This window comes from Macaca thibetana, chromosome 20 (genome assembly GCF_024542745.1).
Source record: "Macaca thibetana thibetana isolate TM-01 chromosome 20, ASM2454274v1, whole genome shotgun sequence".
NCBI classification, from domain to species: domain Eukaryota; kingdom Metazoa; phylum Chordata; class Mammalia; order Primates; family Cercopithecidae; genus Macaca; species Macaca thibetana.
The window spans coordinates 48,253,918-48,276,546 of NC_065597.1; the positions used below are offsets into that span (position 1 = coordinate 48,253,918).

The 22,629-nt window shown below is 48.7% G+C and overlaps 2 protein-coding genes across 2 annotated transcripts in view; one reads left to right on the forward strand and one right to left on the reverse strand.

Annotated features, from left to right (window-relative positions):
* Positions 1-22,629, forward strand: part of TMEM219 (transmembrane protein 219) — a 150,774-nt gene that overhangs the window by 88,733 nt on the left and 39,412 nt on the right. The gene's annotated exons all lie outside the window — the stretch shown is intronic.
* KCTD13 (potassium channel tetramerization domain containing 13) lies at positions 104-20,008 on the reverse strand. Its single transcript, XM_050773539.1, has 6 exons — positions 19,551-20,008; positions 16,980-17,149; positions 5,630-5,719; positions 5,485-5,537; positions 4,666-4,861; positions 104-870 (listed from the first exon to the last, which is right to left on the reverse strand). Exons 1-6 carry the CDS (start codon positions 19,792-19,794, stop codon positions 634-636), a joined length of 990 nt encoding a protein of 329 aa, XP_050629496.1. The 5' UTR covers positions 19,795-20,008; the 3' UTR covers positions 104-633.

Here is a 22,629-nt window from a genome sequence, read left to right on the forward strand (position 1 = left end):
CTCAACCTCCACAGTCGTTGGGATTACAGGTGGGAGCCACCATGCCCGGCTAGATACCTCCTAACACAGGCATCTCCTCATCCCTCTCCCCAGGAGCCAGCACCAGTTCCTCAACTCATTTCAATAATTTAATAGAAAATTAAAATAATAAATAATATGAAACAGACTGAGAACGCTGAGCTGGGCAGGCCCAGGCCAGTCTAGTACAAAGTTAAGGAGGTAGGGAGGATGGTGGGGAGGAGGGTGCGGACTACCCTGCACGATGTGGGAGGCGGCTCAGACTGCGGTGATGTTAGGAAGGGCCGCACACTTTGGCATGGACGATGCACTGAAAAAAGAGAAAGGGAATTCTAAATCCCTCTTAACCAGCTGGAGAGGGAAGGACGCAGGGCCAGGATAGGGACAAGTGTTGGCTTCAGAAGACTCTGAGTGGTGGGGCCGGAATGTACCATGTTGTTAGCAATGGGGTCGGGATGGATGGAGAAGGGCCAAAGTGAGCTGTGCCATGCAATGAAGGGACAGAGGAGGACCCACGACTTGGCCAGCAGAGCCGGGGCAAAGGTCTGGGAAGGGGAGGGAAAGAGAGAGGGACTGGGCCCCAAGGCAAGAGGAAGGCAGGGGGAGGGTCAGAGGTCAGTCCTTGAAGACAATTTGTTGGCCATGAGGACGCTCATCGTGAGTGATGTGCCGCCGGACATGGATCCTCCGGACACGGTGCTCTCGGTTCTCTTCATCCTCCCCGCGGCCAGCCCCACCAGCTCCAGCTGCTCCCCCTGTGGCCTCCAGGAGGGCTGGGTCTGGGCCCCGGGGAGTCTCGTAGATCAGGATGTTCAGGGTCTCCTCAAAGATCCGGGCTTCTGGAAATTCCACCTGCAAAAGGCCAGCCAGCCCCAGCTCCTTCCTTCTGGTGCAGTCACACAGGGCCACCCCCCTGCCCAGGGCTCCTGCATCGACGCACCTCCTAGCCCTGCAGTCAGGTCCTTGGGCCTGGCCTGGCCTCTCTGACACTCCTTTACTCAGCAAAGTCATACTTCAAGGCTCAGCTCTGAAGTCAGGCAGGCAGAATCATTTGTTTTCTCTCCTTCATCTCCTTCCCTGTCTAGTCTCTTGGTATATTTTTTCATTTGACAAATACTGAGTGAGTGCACTGCACCAGGTATTGTTCTAGGCACTACAGAAATAGCAGTGAACAAAACAAGGGTCCTGTCCTCAGGAAGTTACATTCTAGTGGGAGGACTCAGTCATACACTTAAGAAAATATGAACTAGCCTGGCCTGGTGGCTCACACCTGTAATCCCAGCACTTTGGGAGGCCAAGATGGGAGGACAGCTTGAGGCCAGGAGTATGAGTCCAGTCTGGGCAACATGGCATAACCCCATCTCTACAAAAAAATTAGCTCGGTGTGGTGGCCCACACCTATGTTCCCACTGCTGAGGTGGGAGGATCACTTGAGCATGGGAGGCAGAGGTTGCAGTGAGCCGAGATTGCACCACGGCACTCCAACCTGGGTGACAGTGAGACCCCATCTCAAAAAAATAAATAAATAAAATAAAATATAAATGAAGTCAAATGATGATGTTTAGGAAAAGAAATAGGCTGGGTGTGGTATCTCCTGACTGTAAGCCCAGCACTTCGGGAGGCTAAGGCAGGAGCATCCTTAGAGCCCAGGCGTTCAAGTTCAAAGCCAGCCTGGGCAATATAGCAAGATCTCATCGATTAAAAAAAAAAAACAAAAAGAGAGAGACAGAGAGAGATACATTAGGAAAAGGGAATATGATGGCCAGAGACAGGAGTATTACAACTTTAAGAGGGACTCCAGGGAAGGCCTCGCTGAGAAGGTGGTATCTGACCAAAGGAGTTGGGGAGGGGACCAGGCACACAGACCAGAAAGAGCAGCCTGGGGAGGGCCAGGGCCAGCGTGAGAGCTGTGGGTCAGTGTCTTACTGGAAGATCAAAAGGGAGGCCAATGCAATTGAGGCAGAGATGAGAGGGAGTGGAAAGGGATGAAGTCGAACAGGTGACTGGGGTGTTCCCTTGTGTGGCCTTGGAAGCATCTAACACAGCTCTTAGCAAACTGGTTTTTTAAATTTTATTTTTATTTTTTCCTGAGACAGAGTCTTGCTCTGTCACCCAGGCTAGAGTGCAATGGCGCCATCTCGGCTCACTGCAACCTCCACTTCCCAAGTTCAAGCGATGCTCCTGCTTCAGCCTCCCGAGTAGCTGGGATTACAGGCATGTGCCACTATGCTCAGCTAATTTTTGGATTTTTAGTAGAAAAAGGGTTTCACCATGTTGTACAGGCTGGTCTCAAACTCCTGACCTTGTGATCTGCCCGCCTCAGCCTCCCAAAGTGCTGGGATTACAGGCGTGAGCCACCACGCCCGGCTTTTTTTTTTTTAATCGTTCATTTGTTTCTGAGACAAGATCTCACTCTGTTGCCTAGGCTGGAGTGCAGTGGTGTGATCATGGATCCCTGCAGCCTCGACCTCCTGGGCTCAAGTGATCCCCCCACCTCAGCTTCCTGAGTACCTGGGTGTGCTACTATGCCTGGTTAATTTTTTTTTTTATTTTTTGTAGAGATGGGGTCTTGCTGTGTTGCTCAAACTCCTGGCCTTATGTGGTCCCCTGCCTCAGCCTCCCAAAATGTTGGGATTACAGGTGTGAGCCATGCACTCTTAATTATTGGTTTATCTTCCTATCTTCCCAATTACAGAGGATGTTTCTTGGAAGCTAGGTCACTGATTCATTCATTCATTCAATAAATGTTTCCTAGCTTCCAATGTGTGAAAAGTGCCTGGCTAATGGGAGATAGGAAAGAAAAAGACATGGCCCTGCCTTCAAGAAACTAACAGGCTGCTGCTGATGCAAACCCCCTCCCCTCCTCCACACATGATAAAACACTGTCTTTAGCTATGAAGGGAGTGTGACCAACTTTGGGGTTGTTGGATTGAAAGTTCATGAGTGAAGGTGACCCAAAGAAAGTGATGCTTAGCTTAAGTCTTAAGATTAAGTACAAGTTCATTAGGCAGATAGAAGGAAAGAATTCCAAGAGGCAACAGTGTGTGCAGAGGTAAGAGGTGTGAAATAGCACTGACTGCTTAGAGACGTGCGATGACTGCGGTGTACCTGAGGTATGTGGCTCATGGTAAGCTCAGAAGGGACCAGATGAGGAAGGGCATGAGGCAGGGCTTGTACTTTGCTCAGCACTTCATTCCCCTTGATTTCCAGCCTGGTACAGTACTTAGCACAGAGCAGGGGCTTGGGGAATATCTGCTGATGATTGCTACATTAATGACTCAGGATCTACAAACTCAGAGGATGTTCTAAGAGACATCTGGTCCTGAGGTTTGAAGAATCTATTTTTGGCAATGGGCCTTTCTGAGTTTCCTTTTTTTTTTTAATTAGAGTCGGGGCCTCACTCAGTCTCCTAGGATGGAGTGCAGTGGCATGATCATAGCTCCCTGCTGCCTCAAATTCCTGGGCTAGGCCAGGCCCAGTGGCTCATGCCTGTAATCCCAGCACTTTGGGAGGACGAGGAGGGTGGATCACTTGAGGTCAGGGGTTCAGTACCAGCCTGACCAACACGGTGAAGTCTCTACTAAAGAGAGTTCTCCACTACATTTAGTCTCTACTAAAAATACAAAAATTAGCCGGGCATGGAGGCGGGCGCCTGTAGTCCCAGCTACTTGGGAGGCTGAGGTAGGAGAATCACTTGAATCCGGGAGGCAGAGGTTAAGTGAGCTGAGATCACGCCATTGCACTGCAGCCTGGGCAACAGAGCGAGACTCTTGTCTCAAAAAAGAGAAAAAGGCAGTGGCTCGCGCTTGTCATCCCAGCACTTTGGGAGGCTGAGGTGGATGGATCACGAGGTCAAGAGACTGAGACCATCCTGGCCAACATGGTGAAACCCTGTCTCTACTAAAAATACAAAAATTAGCTGGGCGTGGTGGCACGTGCCTGTAGTCCTAGCTACTGGGGAGGCTGAGGCAGGAGAACCGCTTGAACCTGGGAGGTGGAGGTTGCAGTGAGCGGAGATCGTGCCACTGCACTCCAGCCTGGTGATAGAGTGAGACTCAGTCTCAAAAAACCATCATCATAATAATAATAAATAAAAAAATTCCGGGGCTCAAGCAATCCTCCTGCCTCAGCCTCCTGAGTAGCTGGGATTACAGGTGCATGTCATCATGCCACCACACCACCATACCTGGATAAATTTTTTTAGTTCTTACAGAGATCAGATCCCACTATGTTGCCCAGGCTGGTCTCAAACTTCTGGGCTCAAGTGATCCTCCTGCCTTGGCCTCCCAGAGTCCTGGGATTACAGGCATAAGCCACTCTGCCTGGCCCCTTCTGAGTTTCTAATGACAACTATGGACCTCCTATGCAGAAACACGCATACGTCCCCATTTCAGGAGTTTCAAACAGCCTTGAAACACATTCAACAGGCCTAGGCTAAGCACCCTGCTCTAACCCATGACCCCCATTTCACAGAGAAACAGAGACCCACAGGGATAGGGTGGCCTGCCCACTGCTGCGCACCCCAGACCCCAGGATCTGGCTCCTGCCTCCCGGGGGTGGGCTCTTTCCCCTGCCAACCTGCTTTTGTCCAGGGTCCTAGTCCTGGCCACCCCCAGCCCCCCATGTAGGCTCTGGAACCCCTCTGACCTTGGTCTGCTTCTTCTCCGTAGCATAGACAATGGAGGTACAGCACACCTCGGCGATTTTGCGGCCCTGCCCGTAGAAAGACCAGCAGCAGATCTCGTCCCCCAGGACATCCTTGAGGAAGAGCAGCCGCCCGTGGAAGCGCAGGGCAAGCTTGTCGAACAGCTCGATGTTCTTAAGTAGGTTGTCATCTGAAGTGCTGGGGACCAGGGGACCAGGAGGCCTCAGCGTTGGCACCCCTTCCTCTATAACCCCAGGACAGGGGCCTGGATGCATTCCTAGTCCTCTGCTCCTGCCCAGGGTTTGGTGCTCAACAGGAAGCCTCCTCTGCCCCTGGGGCCAGGCTAAACAGGCCTCAGAAGGGAAGCCACATGCACTGAGCAAATCCCAGCATAGCAGAGCAGCTCCCGTGCGGGACCTGGAGCCAGGCTGCCTCCCTGGGGGTCCTGGCACCCCACTTTTTAACTGGGCAAGTTACTTCACCTCTTGGTGCCTCAACCTCCTCATCTGTAAAATGGAGCTCACAACAGTACTGACCTCAAGGGGGAGGACTCTGCCAGTTCCTAGAGAGAAAGCACTTGGGACAGGCTCACCATTATCACTTCATCCTCACCCAAACCCATTTACTGATGACTAAGCTGAAGCTGAGAAGCGGAAAGGACCTGCCCACAGTGCCAGGGGTAAGAGGCAAAGCTAAATCTGCGAGCAGGCAGGCAGATGTTCTTGTAGGCCCTCTGTGTGGCCGTGGCCCTCGCCTTGGGCAGGAGCAGGGCTGTGCTGCATCCCAGGGTCCCGCCCAGTGCCCCGCACCCTGGTGGTCACCTGGTGTAGGAGTACTTGTTGTTACTGCGGTTGTGCAGGAGCTTCACCACGGGCTAGCAGGGGAGAGAGGATGGAGGAGAGGAGTGAGGCTGCAGGGAGAGGCCCCTGCAGTGAGCCTCCACCCTGCAGGGCTTGGGGGCCTCACCTTGGAGGTGCTGGCCAGGAGCTGCTGCTCCTCCCGGGGAGATGTCACCGTGGGGATGAGGCACAGCGGGGACAGCGTCTCCCTTTTTTGCTGGGGAAGAAGCGGAAGGTGGTTAACAGCACAACCAAAGGCCACATACTCCCTCACTTAAAAGCCTTCAAAAGCTGGTTGGGAACAACTCCAGACTCCTCAGTGGTCCGCAGGGCTCTGCAGGCTCCAAGCTCCGCCGACCTCTCTGCCACGCTCCCTTGGCTTGCTGGGCCTTGGTCCCATGGACATCTTGCTGCTTTACACATCCAGCTCATGCCCACCCCGGCCATTGGCTGTGCCCCTGCCCGGGATGCTTCTTTGCTCAGCTGTCAGCGTGGCAGCTCTGTCATGCCATTCAGATTGCAGCTCACACAGTGCCTCCTCAGGGCCAGCCCTCCTCAGGCCCACTGGCTAAACAGCCTCCTCTATATCCTGCCTATTGTGTTATCAGTTCATTTTCTTTTCTTTTCTTTTCTTTTTTTTTTTTTTTGAGACGGAGTCTCGCCGTGTCGCCCAGGGTGGAGTGCAGTGGCTGGATCTCAGCTCACTGCAAGCTCCGCCTCCCGGGTTTTTACGCCATTCTCCTGCCTCAGCCTCCCGAGTAGCTGGGACTACAGGCGTCCGCCACCTCGCCCGGCTAGTTTTTTGTATTTTTTAGTAGAGACGGGGTTTCACCGTGTTAGCCAGGATGGTCTCGAACTCCTGACCTCGTGATCCGCCCGTCTCGGCCTCCCAAAGTGCTGGGATTACAGGCTTGAGCCACCGCGCCCGGCCTTCTTTTCTTTTTTGAGACAGAGTTTCACTCTTGTTGTCCAGGCTGGAGTGCAATGGCGCGCGATCTCGGCTCACTGCAACCTCCGCCTCCCGGGTTCAAGCAATTCTCCTGCCTCAGCCTCCCGAGTAGCTGGGATTACAAGCATGTGCCACCACGCCCAGTTGATTTTGTATTTTTAGTAGAGATGGGGTTTTTCCATGTTGGTCAGGCTGGTCTCCAACTCCTGACCTCAGGTGGTCCCCCCGCCTCTGTCTCCCAAAGTGCTGGGAATACAGGCATGAGCCACTACGCCTCGCCTATCAGTTCATTTTCTGTATGGCACTTAGTGCCTTTTTCTAATTTTTTGTATTTGTTTATGATCTGTCTCTTCCCACCGAGGAATAACTACCTAGTATATAACTGATGCTCTGTATTTGTTGAACAAATGGACGTATTTGTTGAGTGAATGAACTTCACTGGCTGGGATGACGTTGGAGAAAGAAATCAGAAGCAAAAGCATGAGCTTCTTTCTCTTCTGTCTTCTAGAACCTTCATGCCAAAATCCCTCTCACTTCTCCCAACCTTGAAAACCCAATGTGCAATTCTAATACAAATTCCAGATTTGTTTTTTGTAAAAACTCATAAGACTCTCTAAAATTAATATAGAAGAATAAAGGTCTACAATTACTTAGGTCTTTTTTTTTTTCTTTCTTCTTTTGGAGACAGGGTCTTGCTGTCACCCAGGCTGAGTGCAGTGGCGTGATCACAGCTCACAGCAGCTTTGACCTCCTGGGCTCCAGCCATCCTCCCATACTTAGGTCAGTTTTTAAAAAGAAGAGCAAAGAGGAAAGGCAGACCCTGCCAGACATGAAGATAGGCTTCAAAGCCACAACAGTGAAAATGGTGTTAGTTCGGGCACAAAAACAAAAACACCCGAGAAACACAACAGAGAGATCAGAAACATACCACTGTGTATATGAGAACTGGTATTTTTAAAGACACCACAAATGTACGAGGGGAATTATGGAGTATGAATTCGTTATCTATCACTGTGTAATGAACTGCCCCCAATTTAGGAGGTTAAATTAACCATATTTATTACTTCCGTTTCTGAGGGTCAGGAACTCAGCAGTGGCTCAGTTGGGTGGCTCTCGCACAGGGTCTCTTGTGAGGCTGTGGCCAAGATGTCAGTGGGGCTGTGGGCATCTGAAGGCATGATGGCCCCTAGAGGATGCATTCTGAGAAAGCTTGTTCATGTGGCTGGCAAGTTTGCACTAGCTGCTGGCAGGAAACAGCAAATCCCTGCCTTGTGGATCTCTCCACAGGGTTGCTTGAGTGTCCTCACAGCATGGCAGCTGGCTTCCCAGAGCAAATAATTCCAGAGAGGAGAAGGTAGAAGCCTCGTTATCTTTTTTATTTTTGAGATAGAATCTCACTGTGTCACCCAGGCTGGAGTGCAGTAGCATGATCTCGGCTCACTGCAACCTCCACCTCCCAGGTTCAAGCGATTCTCCTGCCTCAACCACCCAAGTAGCTAGGATTACAGATGTGTGCCATCACGCCCAGATAATTTTTGTGTTTTTAATAGAGATAGGGTTTCACCATGTCGGTCAGGTTGGTCTCAAACTCCCGACCTCAGGTGATCCACTCGCCTCGGCCTCCCAAAGTGCTGGGATTACAGACGTGAGCCATGGTGCCCGGCCCCTCCATTGTCTTTTACAGCCTAGGTCTGTTGGTCCTATCCAGTGTGGAAGGAGATAACACACGGGAACGAGCACCAGGGGACGAGAATCATCAGGCTGCCTTGGCGGCTGGCTCCACAGGCCATCACTGGCCCTCAGTGATTTCCTCCCTCCCACATGCCAAATATACTCACCACCTCCCAGGATGCCCCATCATCCCATTACAGCATCAGCTCAAAGTATAGAATCTCGTCATCTCCATCAGGCCCAGGTGGGGATGTGGCTCTAGCATGCAGTTCCTTAACTATGGCTCCTTAAGTGCATTTCTTTTTTTTTTTCAAAATGGAGTCTTGCTCTGTCTCCCAGGCTGGAGTGCAGTGGCACCATCTCACCTCACTGAAAACTCTGCCTCCCAGGTTCAAGTGATTCTCCTGCCTCAGCCTCCCAAGTGGCTGGGACTACACACATGTACCACCGCCCCAGCTAATTTTTGTATTTTCAGTAAAGACGGGATTTCACCATGTTGGCCAGGGTGGTCTTGAACTCCTGACCTCAAGTGATCCAACTGCCTTGGCCTCCCAAAGTGCTGGGACTACAGGCGTGAGCCACCGCATCCAGCCCTTAAGTACATTTCCTATTTGCAGACCTGTGAACTAAAGAGACAGGTCATTTCCTCCACACTCCCAGTGTGCGGTGGTAGAGGCAGGCACAGGATAACCAGTAACGACACTCTTGCTCAAAAGCAGGGGAAGCTGGGTGTGGTAGCATGTGCCCCTCATCCCAGCTACTTGGGAGGCCAAGGTGGGAGAATTACTTGAGCCCAGGAGTTCGAGACCAGCCTGGACAACATAGCAAGACTCTGTCTCAAAAAAAAAAAAAAAAAAAAAGGGCAGGGGACAGCAGGCACATATAAGTCACTAGTCTGTAGAAATTCTGTAATCCAGTTGGAGAAATGCTAGGAACTCTTTGATGCCTACTCCTGTCAGGAATGATTCTCCATGGCTCTCCCTGAGTCATCCCACCTCTTCCATAAAAGATGTTTGCAGCTTCACAGTTTCATCTGCCTGCTTCCTGCCTGTAGAAGTTTGGGTGTGCAAAGGCCTCTTGTCCTTTTGTACTGGCTCTGTCCCTTTCGGTCCAAGCTGGCAGTGTTTCTGCCAATATAATTCTCTGCATAACTTACTGGGTATCTTGCACGTCTTAGGGTTCACTACATTAGAAAAAAGCCACACCTAGAAATATCTGCAAGTGGCCAGGCACAGTGGCTCACGCCTGTAATCCCAGCACTTTGGGAGGCCGAGGCGGCTGGATCACTTGAGGTCAGGAGTTCGAGTGGTCTGACCAACATGGTGAAACCCCATCTCTACTAAAAATACAAAAATTAGCGGGGCGTGGTGGTGGGCACCTGTAATCCCAGCTACTCGGGAGGCTGAGACAGGAGAATCGCTTGAACCCAGGAAGTGGAGGTTGCAGGGAGCTATCTCAAAAAAAAAAAAAAAAAAATCTCTGCAGGATAAGCCCTTCTCTATTTTGGGGTTGTGCTAAGATGCTGAGAGACAACACCTTTAACCTTCTCAGAAGCACGATTATTATTTGATTCGACTGGAAGATCCCTCTGAAGCATGTTATTGGTATTTCTGAGGTCTTAACAAAGGACTTTTTCATCACATCCTCAGCTTCACCTTTAGACCACATTTTCCTATATTTAATGCCTTGTATTTAATCTTTGCATGGAAGCCATTTGATTTTAACATCACTTGTTATCTGGAAAGGCTGGGGATTTTCAAACCCAACAATTTCAGGCTCCTTTTCATTCGAGTGGTTTTTTCTTTAACGTACTCTCTCCTCTTCAATTTTACTATAAGCAGCAAGAAGCCAGGTGGCACCTTCAACATTCTGTCTGGAAAGCTCCTTAGCTAGACCCTCTGTTCATTAGGTATGTTTCCTACCCTGCACACTAATGCAGGAGACAGCATTGCTAAACTTTCTGCCGCTACACAAGGATGTCCTTTCCATCCATTTTCCTAACTTTTTTTTAAGCCCTTATTGCAGCTTTCTTAAAGGTCACTGGACTCTTATCAACAGACTTTCTTACCTTTTTTCTTTTAATTTTTTTAGAGACAAGGTCTCACTATATTGCCCAGGCTGGTCTCGAACTCCTGAATTCAAGTGATCCTCCCACCTCGGCCTCCAAAAGTTACGGTATTACAAGCGTGGGCCACTGTGCCCAGCCAACACTTTTTAACACTCCTTAAGCTTTTACTAACAATCTCCTCAAAGTCCTTCCAGCTTCTTCCCACTTCTCAGTTGTAAAGTTACTTCTACATTTGAGGTTTCTGTTATGGCAGACCCCCATTCCAGAAACCGAAGTCTGTTCTCTGTTGCTGGGTAACAAATTACTACAAACTTAGCAGCTTAAAACAATAGTTCAGGTGTGGTGGCTCATGCCTGTAATCTCACCATTTGGGGAGGCCAAGGCTGGAGGACTGTTGGAGGTCAGGAGTTCGAGACCATCCTGGCCGACATAGCAAGACTCTGTCTCTATTTAAAGATAAATAAATAAAAATAAACATTATCTCACATAGTTTCTGTGGGTCAGGAATTTGGGATGGGCTTAGCTGGGTGGCCCTGGCCCAGAGTCTGTCACGAAGCTGCAGTCTCGATTTTGGCTAGGGCTGCAGTCATTGGAAGGTTTGCCTGGGCCTAGAAGCTCTGCTTCTGAGACAGGTCACCAGTATGGCAAGGAGTCTGTGCTCGCTGTTGGCAGGGGCTTCAGTTCCTCACCAAGTGGAGACCTCTGCTTAGGGGTGCCTGAGTGTCCTCACATAGCACTTTTCAGAGTGAGTGACCCCAAAGAGAGGCAGAAGCTGGAATGTCTTTTATGACCTAGCTTCAAAGTCACATGCTGTCATTTCTGCAATGTCCTATTGGTCATACACAAGAGTCTCCTTGGTGAAGAACTGAAAAAGTCAGCCCTATTTCGTGTGGGAGGGGATTAAACAAGAGCCTGGAAACCAGGAGGCAAGAACCCCTGGTGGCCGTCTAGGGTGCTGGCTACCTCTGGACTGTTTAAATGCTGGCACTGGGAAAACTACCTAACCCTACAGAAGACAAAAATGAGCTAAATTCCTTCACAATTCATATTTACAAAAGTGAGCTCCACTTAGATTAAAATACCCATATATGAAAAAAATCCATATTTAAAACCACAGGCCAGGCATGGTGGCTCACACCTGTAATCCCAGCACTTTGGGAGGCCGAAGTGGGTGCATCACTTGAGCTCAGGAGTTTGAGACCAGCCTGACCAACATGGCAAAAGCCCCTTTCTCCAAAAAATACAAAAATTAGCCAGGTGTGGTGGCTCATGCTTGTAATCCCAGCACTTTGGGAGACCGAGGCAGGCAGATCACAAGGTCAAACACAAAAATTAGCCAGGCATGGTGGTGCACACCTGTAATCCCAGCTACTCAGGAGGCAGGGGCAGGAGAATCGCTTGAACCCGGGAGTAAGAGGTTGCAGTGAGCCGAGATCATGCCACTGCACTCCAGCCTGGGCAATAGAGTGAGACTCCGTTTAAAAAAAAAAGAAAAAAAATCAGCCGGATGTCATGGTGCATGCCTGTAATCACAGCTACTCGGGAGGCCTGAGACATGAAAATCGTTTGAACCTGGGAGGTGGAGGTTACAGTGAGCCGAGATGACACCATTGCACTGTAGCCTGGGCAACAGATCAAGACTCAGTCTCAAAAAATAAAAGTTAACAAGAAATAGAAAATTAGAAAAACATTTTTAAACAAGAGCATAAGGATACAGCATCAGGCAAAAAATGATGAGGAATTGGTGGACCACATCGAAATCAAGAATTTTTCAAGTTGACAATGGAAAGCATGACTTTACAAATAATCTCATGTAATACTGTTGAAGAGATAAGACTTATAGGTATTCTATGGCACAAATGTAATTACTGGTTCAGGTAAAGATTATCAATTTGTATGTCATTGATAGGTAATTGCCTTAATACAGTGGCCAAATGATACCATATGCATTACTTTATAGTTGGCAACAAGGAAATGTAACGATGATAGATAAATCAAACCACCATCCCCTAGATCCAGGGGCCAATTATGAATGTCATTAATGACGAGTCATGCTAACAATATTACAGGTTGCTTGATGTGGCCCAATGTGAAATACATACATAATATTACCTAAAATGTATTCTAACCAAAATGTTTAATATCAGTCATTTTATTTTATTTATTATTTATTCATTTATTTTGAGACGGAGTCTTGCTCTGTTCCCCAGGCTGGAGTGCAGTGGTGCAACCCTGACTCACCGCAACCTCCGCCTCCTGGGTTCAAGCAATTCTTCTCCCTCAGCCTCTTCAGTAACTGGGACTACAGGCACCCGCCACCACTCCCAGCTAATTTTTGTAACTTTTCTTTTTTTTTTTTTTTTGAGATGGAGTCTCGCACTGTCGCCCAGGCTGGAGTGCAGTGGTGTGATCTCGGCTCACCGCAACCTCCGCCTCCCGGGTTCAAGCAATTCTCCTGCCTCAGCCTCCTGAGTGGCTAGGATTACAGATGCCCACCACCATGCCTGGCTACTTTTTTTGTATTTTAGTAGAGACGGGGTTTCACCATGTTGGCCAGGCTGGTCTTGAACTCCTGACCTTGTGATCCGCCCGCCTCAGCCTCCCAAAGTGCTGGGATTACAGGTGTGAGCCACCATGCCCGGCTTAATTATTTTTAATAGAGACAGGGTTTCACCACATTGACCAGGCCGGTCTTGAACTCCTGACCTTGTGATCCGCCCGCCTCAGCCTCCCAAAGTGCTGGGATTACAGGCATGAGCCACTGCACCCGCCCAATATCAGTCATTTAAAATCTACGGTCTGGTTTATAGGAAATTAAGGATAGGGCTGGGTAATAAACGAAATGATACTGGGAGTAAACAACCAGGCAAAGTTGGAAAGCGGGTCATTGTGCAGGACAACTGGCAGTCTCTTTAACAAGCCAGCATCGTGAGGACAAAGGGACCCCTTGGATTATAATAAAGTAATGCATGTGGTATTATTTCACCACTGTATTAAGGCAGTTACCTATCAATGACACACCAATTGATAATCTTTACCTGAACCAGTAATTACATTCGTGCCATCGAATACCTATAACTCTTATCATCTCTTCAACATTCTTCCATGAGATTATTTGTAAAGTCGTGCTTTCCATTGTCAACGTGCAGATAACCAGGCGCAACGTGAAGATCTAGACTGGGTTCTGGTTTGATGAACCAGCTATGAAAACACATTTCTGGAACAACTGGAGAAACCGGAGTATGCCCTGGACTGGATATTAAATAAAAATTTATTGACATGTAAAGATAGCAATTATTAACAACAAAAAAGCAGATTATAAAACATTTCATACAACACGATTGTATTTTGGCAAGCAAGCAAACACACACACACACACACATATACTCTCACACAGGAGAAGACCTGGAAGGATATTTGGTGCTTTTATTTTTTAGATTATTTGCGTTTCCGAAATTTCTACAATTAATAAATGCTGCTTTAAAATAATAAATGATTATTTGCAATTTTAAAAAATCAAGGATTTCCATTCAATGCTAGATGCCACAAGCAGGTGACATTCTAAGAGAAAATATTAGCGATATCTACATTGACTAGAAATTTTTACCTAGAACAGGCTTTTTCAACTGGAGTTCCTCATCTGAATCTCAAAACCCAGCAAATACGGCCAGGCACAGTGGCTCATGCCTGAATCCCAGCACTTTGGGAGGCCAAGGCAGGAGGATCACTTGAAGTCAGGAGTTCAAGACCAGCCTGGCCAACATGGTGAAACCCCATCTCTACCAAAAATGCAATTAAATTAGCTGGGTGTTGTGGTGCGCACATGTAGTCCCAGCTACTTGGGAAGCTGACGCAGGAGAATCACTTGAACCCCAGAGAGGGAGGTTGCAGTGAGTCAAGATCGTGCCACGGCACTCCACCCTTGGCAACAGAGTGAGACTCCATCTCAAAAAAAGAAAAACAAAAACAAAAAAACAGCAAATAATTCGAGTATTTTCTGAACTTTGCTGAGAATGGTAGGTAAATAGTCCCATGATACAGGCTTAGAGGTTAATTTGTTATGTACAATCCATGCTCCAGGGCATGTATAAGACATGCCCATATGCAATAAGGTTTAATTATCCCTAGGAACTGAACTAAAATATGCAAGGATCTCTTGCTAAGCAACATGAAAAAGAAAAAAGCAGAAAATCTGGTAAAGAACATGAATAAGCAATTCACAGGAAGGGAAACAAAAAAACACTAGTGAGTATAGGAAAAGATGCTGAACCTCATTAGTAATCAGAGACATGCAAATGAAAATGAGATCACGCTACATTCATCGGATTGGCAAAATTAGAAAGCTGGATGATGCCATGTTTTGATGAGGACATGCAGAAATGGGATCTCTTATGCACTGCTCATTATGAGGATAAAGTACTATAACCATTCGGGAGAGCAACTGGATGATATTTACTAAAACGCCGTTTGCAGGTGTCCTGTTATCCAGCAATTCTACTCCCAGTTACAATCACGGGAGAATGGCACAGAACCAGAAGGGAACATGTACCAGGATGCTCATGGTGACACAGTTTGTAGGGGCAGGAACTGGAAGGCAATCTAGGTCTCCAACCTCATGGGAATGTATGAACAAAATATGGTGAATGAACACCATAGATTCCTCTGCAGCTGTCAGAAGCAAAGAACTAGATGTACTTGGAGCAGCATGAATAGATCTTGAAAAAAGTGCTGAATTTAAAAAACACAATGCAACAGAAACTGATTCACAGCTTCAAGGCCATTTATGGACATTTAAAATGCACACATATGCAGAACAATGCTTTAGCTTTTCGAGCATATGTATCAAAACATCAAAACTGGATGGGTGCCCCTGGGGAAAAGGAAAGTAGGCAGGGGATTGGGAATAAAGGGAAAGAAATAAAATTGAAAGACAAAACGTTTGCATAGACCAATACTGATGAAGTGCCTGCCACACACTGAGGAGTGTGCTGAGCTGTGTGAGGTGCGGAGGGAACCTGGAAAGGAGAGAGCAGGAGTATAGAAAAGTACTGCCCTTGGGAGGCTGAAGGTCAGATAGTCAGATAGCCTGGGGTCAAATCTGAGCTCTGCTGCTTCCCAGCTCTTTGACCTTGGACGCATCATCCAAGCTCTCTCACGTTTCTTTTTATGTCAAACAAGGGTACAAGACGTATACACAAGCAGATAGCAGAATTGCTCCTGACACACAGTGGGTACACGACAACATTAGTAAATTTAAAACTACACACTGGGCACAGTGGCTCAGGCCTGTAATCCCAGCACTTTCCGGGGGCCAAGGCGGATGGATCACGTCAGGTCTGGGGTTCGAGCCCAGCCTGGCAAACATGGTGAAACCCCGTCTCTACTAAAAATACAAAAAAGTAGCAAAGCGAGGTGGCGGGTGCCTGTAATCCCAGTTATTTGGGAGACTGAGGCAGGAGAATTGCTTGAACCTGGGAGGCAGAGGTTGGGGTGAGCCAAGATCACATCATTGCACTCCAGCCTGGGCGACAGAGAGACTCTGTCTCAAAACAAAACAAAACAAAACAAAACAAAACAAAAATGCTACAGAGCAGGAATGCACTTCCAAGATCTAGTCCAATGAATGTTTCTCAAATGCAAGTAGTAATTTATTAATGGGTCATGCAATAAGTAATGGGTCCCAAACAGCATTAAAAAGAAAGATTATCAGAGTACATTTCACTAAAAGTATCTTTTTATAGAACTGTTATTTCAGTTATATATAATGAGCACTAAAATGCATTTTTTCCCTATGGGAGGCAATCGAAAAGTTTGAAAAACATGGATATTGTCCAAAGGAGATTTACACCTTTGGGTTTCAAGAACCAGGAAGCATTCCCTGAGACAAAAGTTGTTCAGAGAGGCCACCTTTTAATCTATAAAGGGTATTCAAAAAGAAACTTTTATAATCTCCTCTTACTATTGTATCATAAAAGAAAGGACATTTTTAACACTATAAAAATAGAACAGAATAACAGGCTTTATGTAAAACTCACTACTTTGTACTTATTTTTCTCCCTTCCCTATCTTTTGGAACATGAGGACAGAATCCCAGAGGTAGGAATGGACTCACTGAAGGTCACTGAGTCAGCTGTGACAGAGGTGACATGGAACTCTTAGGTCCTGGCTTCACTTTCCAAGCTCTGCTCCTCGGAACCCTAAGGGGTCCACAAAACTGGGGCCCAGCAGGTGGGGTCTCTAGAATCCCCAACCCTGTTTTACTGGGAGTGGACCTGCTTCTGTGAGATTTCATTTGAATAAAGAATTTCACCGTTTAAAAAAAAAAAAAAATAGAAAGCCCGTGGGGGGCGGAAGCCATGGGAGAATGCTGCCTCCCAGGATACCAGATCACAGAGGTTATTATATTTCAATTTAAATTTAGATGTTTTTCCCTAGTGACATGAGGGAGCTATTTAGGATTTCTGAGCGAGAGAGAGAATAGATCAGGGTTGTGTTTAAAGATAATTACTCAGGTGCGAGTGTAACAGCTGGACTGGCTGCATAAGAAGAGTGGGAAGCAGAGAGTAGCTATTTAACCGTTGCAAACGTCCTGGCATGAGGTTGAGGTTGGGGTGGGGATGCTGCCTGAGGCAGCAGGGATGCAGAAGATGGCACCTCAAATTCTCTGGGGTTATGGCCAGTCAGAAGCAGGCTCTCCAAGCCATACCCCGTATCTCCTTTTTTCTGCCCTAATACCTGCTTGGGCAGCTCTCCCAGGAACATAGGCACAGGGACTCGGAAGGCCCTCACCTGCAGCGCCAGCTGGCAGTCCTCAATCAGGCCCTGCACCAGGTAGTAGCGTGCTTCGCCCAGTAGCTCCCCCAGTTCTCTGGTACTCTCCGGCAGTGGCACAGACCCATCCCGCAGGTAATTGAGGATTGTACCAAAGTGGCGGCCGCTCCGGTCAATCAGCACCCAACCTAGTGGGGTGGGGAGAAGCAGGGGGAAAGATGGCTTTGCTGAGTGACCTGGAACTACTAAATTAAAAATTATTTTTTTGTAGAGACGGAGTCTCACTATGTTGCCCAGGCTGGTCTCAAACTCCTGGGCTCAAGTGATCCTCCCATCTCAGCCTCCCAAACACTTGGATTATAGGTGTGAGCCACCAAACCTGGCCTAAATTATAAGAAAAAAGGATTCCAGCCAGGTGTAGTGACTCACACCTGTAATTCCAACACTTTAGGAGGCTGAGGCGGGTAGATCACCTCAAGTCAGGAGTTTGAGACCAGCCTGACCAACACGGAGAAACCCCATCTCTACTAAAAATACAAAATTAGCTGGGCTTGGTGGCGCATGCCAGCTACTTGGGAGGGTGAGGCAGGAGAACAGCTTGAACCTGGGAGGTGGAGTTTGCAGTGAGCCGAAATCGCGCCATTGCACTCCCTGGGCAATAAGACGGAAACTCCGTCTCAAAACAATAAAAAGAAAAAAGAAAAAGAAAAAGAAAAGAAGGCCAGGCGTGGTGACTTACGCCTGTAATCCTAGCACTTTAGGAGGCCGAGGTGGGCGGATCACCTGAGGTCAGGAGTTCGAGACCAGCCTGACCAACATGGAGAAACCCCGTCTTTAATAAAAACACAAAATTAGCCAGGCGTGGTGGTGCATGCCTGTAATCCCAACTACTCAGGAGGCTGAGGCAGGAGAATCGCTTGAACCTGAGAGGCGGAGGTTGTGGTGAGCCGAGACAGCCTGGGCAACAAGAGCGAAACTCCATCTCAAAAAAAAAAAAAGAAAAGAAAAGAAAAAGGATTCCAAAGCCACAAAAAAGTCTGAATACTGATCTGTCTCAAGCCTGTGCCACAGCCAAGAAATCTCTTTAAAACATCTCCAGCGAGTTCTCTCATAAGTTTATACATATCCAGCCAGAGAATTAATTCATCCAAATCTGGTCTACAGTCAGAAGACTCTCACCACGAGAAAGTTCTTGCAGAATTACCTTATCAATAAACCTCTAACCCCCGATGTTAATTCTCACCATTCTATTTAATTAAAATGTCTACCTCCCCCGTCCAGTTCACTGCCATTTTAACTTTTATATTCTTCATAGAACTTACTATCAAAAAAAAAAAAAGAAAGAACTTACTACTATCTGCAATTGCATATGCATATACATTTTGTTTACTTGCTTATTGGTCTTCTGATCTCTCACCTCCCTAAAAAAAGGGAAGTTATATAATTTTGTCAGGTTCATTTACCTATCTCCAGCACTAACTGATATTTTACAAATACTCATTGGACAAATGAATTCTTCCTTTTTTTTTCTGAGACAGAGTCTCGCTCTGTCACCCAGGCTGGAGTGCAGTGGCGCCGACTCGGCTCACTGCAACCTCTGCCTCCCAGGTTCAAGCGATTCTCCTGTCTCAGCCTCGCAAGTAGCTGGGCTACAGGCGCATACCACCACGCTCGGCTAATTTTTGTATTTTTAGTAGAGATGGAGTTTCGCCATATTGGTCAGGCTGGTGTCAAACTCCTGACCTCTGGTGATCCACCCGCCTTGGCCTCCCAAAGTGCGGGGATTATAGGCGTGAGCCACCGTGCCTGGCTGAATTCTTCACCTTTGATACCTGAAGGCAGATCTCCGCCTCCCAAATTTTTATTCTACTGCTCTCACAGTCCTTGTTAACCCCTCCCTTAAGACTCTCCCACTCCCAAACTCCAAAACTTCAAGGTCTCACTTGGGCACGAAGGGTCCAAACTTGAATACAACACTCCAAGAAGGTAAGGTTCACCTGCCAAGGACACCTGTCCACCCTCCACTCTGGTGTCCCTGGCAAACCCAAAGCAGCCTCCTTCTGCAATGTGTATATACAGATGGATTCCTAGAGTGTACAGGGACCTGTGTCAGGGGAACACAGAGGCAGACAAGATCTCCCAGCCCTCCTGGCTGGTTGTTAGCAGTTCTGAAGCAGAGAGGGAAACAAAAGGCTGGGCGGTCGGAGGAAACTGATGAAGGCTGCCAGGAGTAGTACTGCAGGCAGCAGGGCTGGTTCCCAAGTCTTGAACTGAGGCGTGAAGGGTGGGAGAGGTAGTCATGAGGATTATGAACTGACACGTTCAATCACTTACCACAGCGCCTGGCAGAGTTAGGGGTTCCGTAAGTGTTGGTTATTGCTGGGCGTAAAGGATTAGGGGAGGAGAAGAGAAATTATGAATGCGAAAAGGCGAGAAGATGGGATGTCGGGGCTGGAGGGAGCTGAGAATGAGTTGACGGGACAGCAGCGGGCAGAGAGAAGGGGCATGAGGAGCCCCGTTGGTGAGAGACTGAGGGGAACGGGAGTTGGGGATCTGGGGATGGGGGCACGGTGGGGGCGCCGCTAGTACCTCCGGCATCGGTCAGCACCTCCACGCGGCCGCTGAACATGGCCTTCAGCATGGTGTCCTGTCCCGTGAGGGTGCGCAGCGTGGTGTAGTGCAGCGAGCCGCCCACGTTCAGCTTCACGTATTTGCTGTTCGGGGTTAGCGGCTTGAGACCGTAGGCGGCGGGGCCAGGCTCGAGACCCGAGGGCTTGGGGGCTTCCAGGGACGGGGCCGCGGGGGCCGCCGGGCCCGAGGCCTCCGCCGACATACCGGGTAGCAGCGGCAGACCGCGATCCCAGGCTCTCTCCGCGCCCTGCGACCTGCTCCCGAAGACCCTCGGCCAGCCCCTAGCCCTCGGGCCAGACCGCTCCGCGCACACGCCCACTCACCGCCTCTACTCAGCCAGACCGGCCCTCCGCCCCATCTCGCTCGCACCACCCGGAAGCCAGTGCCGGGTAGCTGCGCAGGCGCGGCCCCGCCCCTGAGTGGGGGCGGGGCTGGAGTATGGAGCATGCGCAGTGGGCTTGCTGGGGAAGCCGGTGGATAGGTGGCGTGTGGCCCTAAGGTCCCCCGGGCGGGTCGACGTGCTCTTCCCTCTGGTCTCGAGTCCCCAAGACCAGATCGAGGATGCGGCCGACCCGCTGCCCGATGTGGAAGGCTAAGTCTCCGCCTCGTGATTGGGTCTCTGCTGTCAGAGAGCTTCACGAGCTTGAGGAGAAACAGACCGTGAGGTCTGGGCATTGGGCAGTTTCCCGCCTCCCAACCCCGCGCACTGAACAGACGGTGACGAGAACTGGAACAAAGCGCGGAGGGAAGCTCTTAAAGGAGGCCAAAGCGGCCGGGCGCGGTGGCTCACACCTGTAACCCCAGTCTGTAAGCCTAGCTACTCGGGAGGCCGAGGCAGGAGGAACGCTTGAAGCCAGGAGTTGGAAGCTGAAGTTAATACATGATCGGACCACTGCACTCCAGCTTGGGCAACATAGCATCCTTTAAAAAAAAAAAAAAAAAGAAGCCAAAAGGGGTAGCAGTGGTGCCCGGGCACCAAGGATAGAAGGCCTCTCTGAGAAGGTGATGCCGAGCTGAAGCTAGGAAGCGGATGTGAGGGAAGAGTTCCAAGCAGAGGGAAGGCAAATGCAAAGATCCTCAAGGCAGGAACACGCTCTCCGTATTTGAGGAGCAGAGTGCGTGTCAGTGGTGGCAGCAGCAGCTGAGCAAAGGTCTTAGAATCCTAGCTAATGTCATGGGACCTAGCACCCAATCCCAAAAGAAAGAAGAAAAGATAGGAACCCACTGTTGACAAGAAGGTGCACTGAGAAGTGTTTTTATCTGACCCGATCTGCATCCAGTTTAGAAGCCGATATATCAGGGATTTAACAATCCACTTCAATGTCTAGCAAGGGAAGTTGCTGGAGGGAAAACACAGAGTCAGAGTTCTATCTTCAGCCCTGCCAGCAGGTCCCAGGGAGATGCTGGACGAGTGACTTTTCTCTGGGCGTGGTTGGTGCAATCACCAACCTCGCAGGAGAGAGGTCAGAGTGTAAATGAGTGACGTAGGCCCGTTACTGGGTATAAGTGGGCTTATAGTGACCGGGAGCTCATGTTCTACCAAAGGGGTTGCCAATTCTGATTTCGAGTGTGGCGGTGTAAAAGAGAAAAGCAACTGCTGCCAGCTGGGAGCTGGTTTGCACCCTCACTCCAGAAGCCTTGATGTTGCTAGGAGCTGGCCTGGCACCAACAGTGAGGCCATGGTGGTGTCCTGTTGAGCATAATTTCACAAAAAACATCAGACAAGGTCCCCCTTTGACTGATGATAGAGAAAAAGACCATTCCATAATTAAGCCTCAACACAGAAACAAGAACATTGTCCAAACCACGAAAATTACCAACACAATCCTTACTCCCACAGGGTAAGTCACTGCTGCTTCTTTTTTGGTTGTTGTTTTTGTCTGTTTTGTTTTGTTTTTGAAATGAAGTCTTGCTCTGTTACCCTGGCTGGAGTGCAGTGATGCGATTTTGGCTCACTGCAACCTCCACCTCCAGGTTCAAGTGATTCTCCTGCCTCAGCTTCCAGAGTAGCTGGGATTGCAGGCAACCACCATCATGCCCAGATCATTTCTGTATTTTTAGTAGAGATGGGGTTTCACCACGTTGCCCAGGCGGGTCTCGAACTCCTGACCTCCAGTGATCTGCCCGCCTCGGCCTCCCAAAGTGCTGGGCCTACAGGCATGAGCCACTGCACCCGGCCACTGCTGCTGCTTTACTAAGTACAGTTTTAGCTTGATTCATTCCTCCCATCTGCTAGATAATAATTATTAAGATAACCAAAAATAATTATCCCTACCTCCTGATAGCATCCAACCCAGAGCAAATGCCCCCCTTTTTGAACCTGCCTAAGAAGTCCCCTAACGAAAGCTCCAATCCTGTAATAAGTCCTTTCACACATGCTCTTGCTGAGATATCCATGTTGTTCAGCTGCGCTTGTTCAACTACAGGTGCTTCCTGGTGGTCCTTGGTTGGAAGATACTATCAGAAATGGAGGAGCAACAAAGATTCAGCTGAAGCCCTCACTGCCTGGGACTGGGACCCTTGACTCATCATTGTATGTACACCTGAAACTGCTTATGTCTCTGAGGTGCCATCCTACTGATGGTTGGGAGCTAATTGAATTGCGTTCTGATATTTTGTTGATATCCGTAAGCATTGGGTTTACTTTTTATTTTATTTATTTATTTATTTATTTTTGAGACGGAGTTTCACTCTTGTTGCCCAGGCTGCAATGGCACGATCTCAGCTCACCGCAACCTCCACCTCCCAGGTTCAAGCGATTCTCCTGCCTCAGCCTCCTGAGTAGCTGGGATTACAGGCATGCACCACCACGCCCGGCTAATTTTGTATTTTTAGTAGAGACAGGGTTTCTCCATGTTTGTCAGGCTGGTCTCGAACTCCTGACCTCAGGTGATCCACCCGCCTCGGCCTCCCAAAGTGCTGGAATTACAGGCATGAGCCACCACTGCGCCTGGCAATGCCAGTTAATTTTTATATATTTTTTTATAGAGATAGGGTTTCGCCATGTTGCCCAGGCTGGTCTCAAACTCCTGAGCTC

Bases quoted from the DNA above. Each gene is read 5' to 3' on its own strand.
- KCTD13 (XM_050773539.1), bottom strand. From the start codon at position 19,794: ATGTCGGCGGAGGCCTCGGGCCCGGCGGCCCCCGCGGCCCCGTCCCTG. The intron at 17,150-19,550 runs GTACTAGCGGCG...CCACCCCACTAG, and splicing joins GGTGCTGACCGATGCCGGAG to GTTGGGTGCTGATTGACCGG. The intron at 871-4,665 runs GTCAGAGGGGTT...GGCCTTTTGCAG, and splicing joins CGGAGAAGAAGCAGACCAAG to GTGGAATTTCCAGAAGCCCG.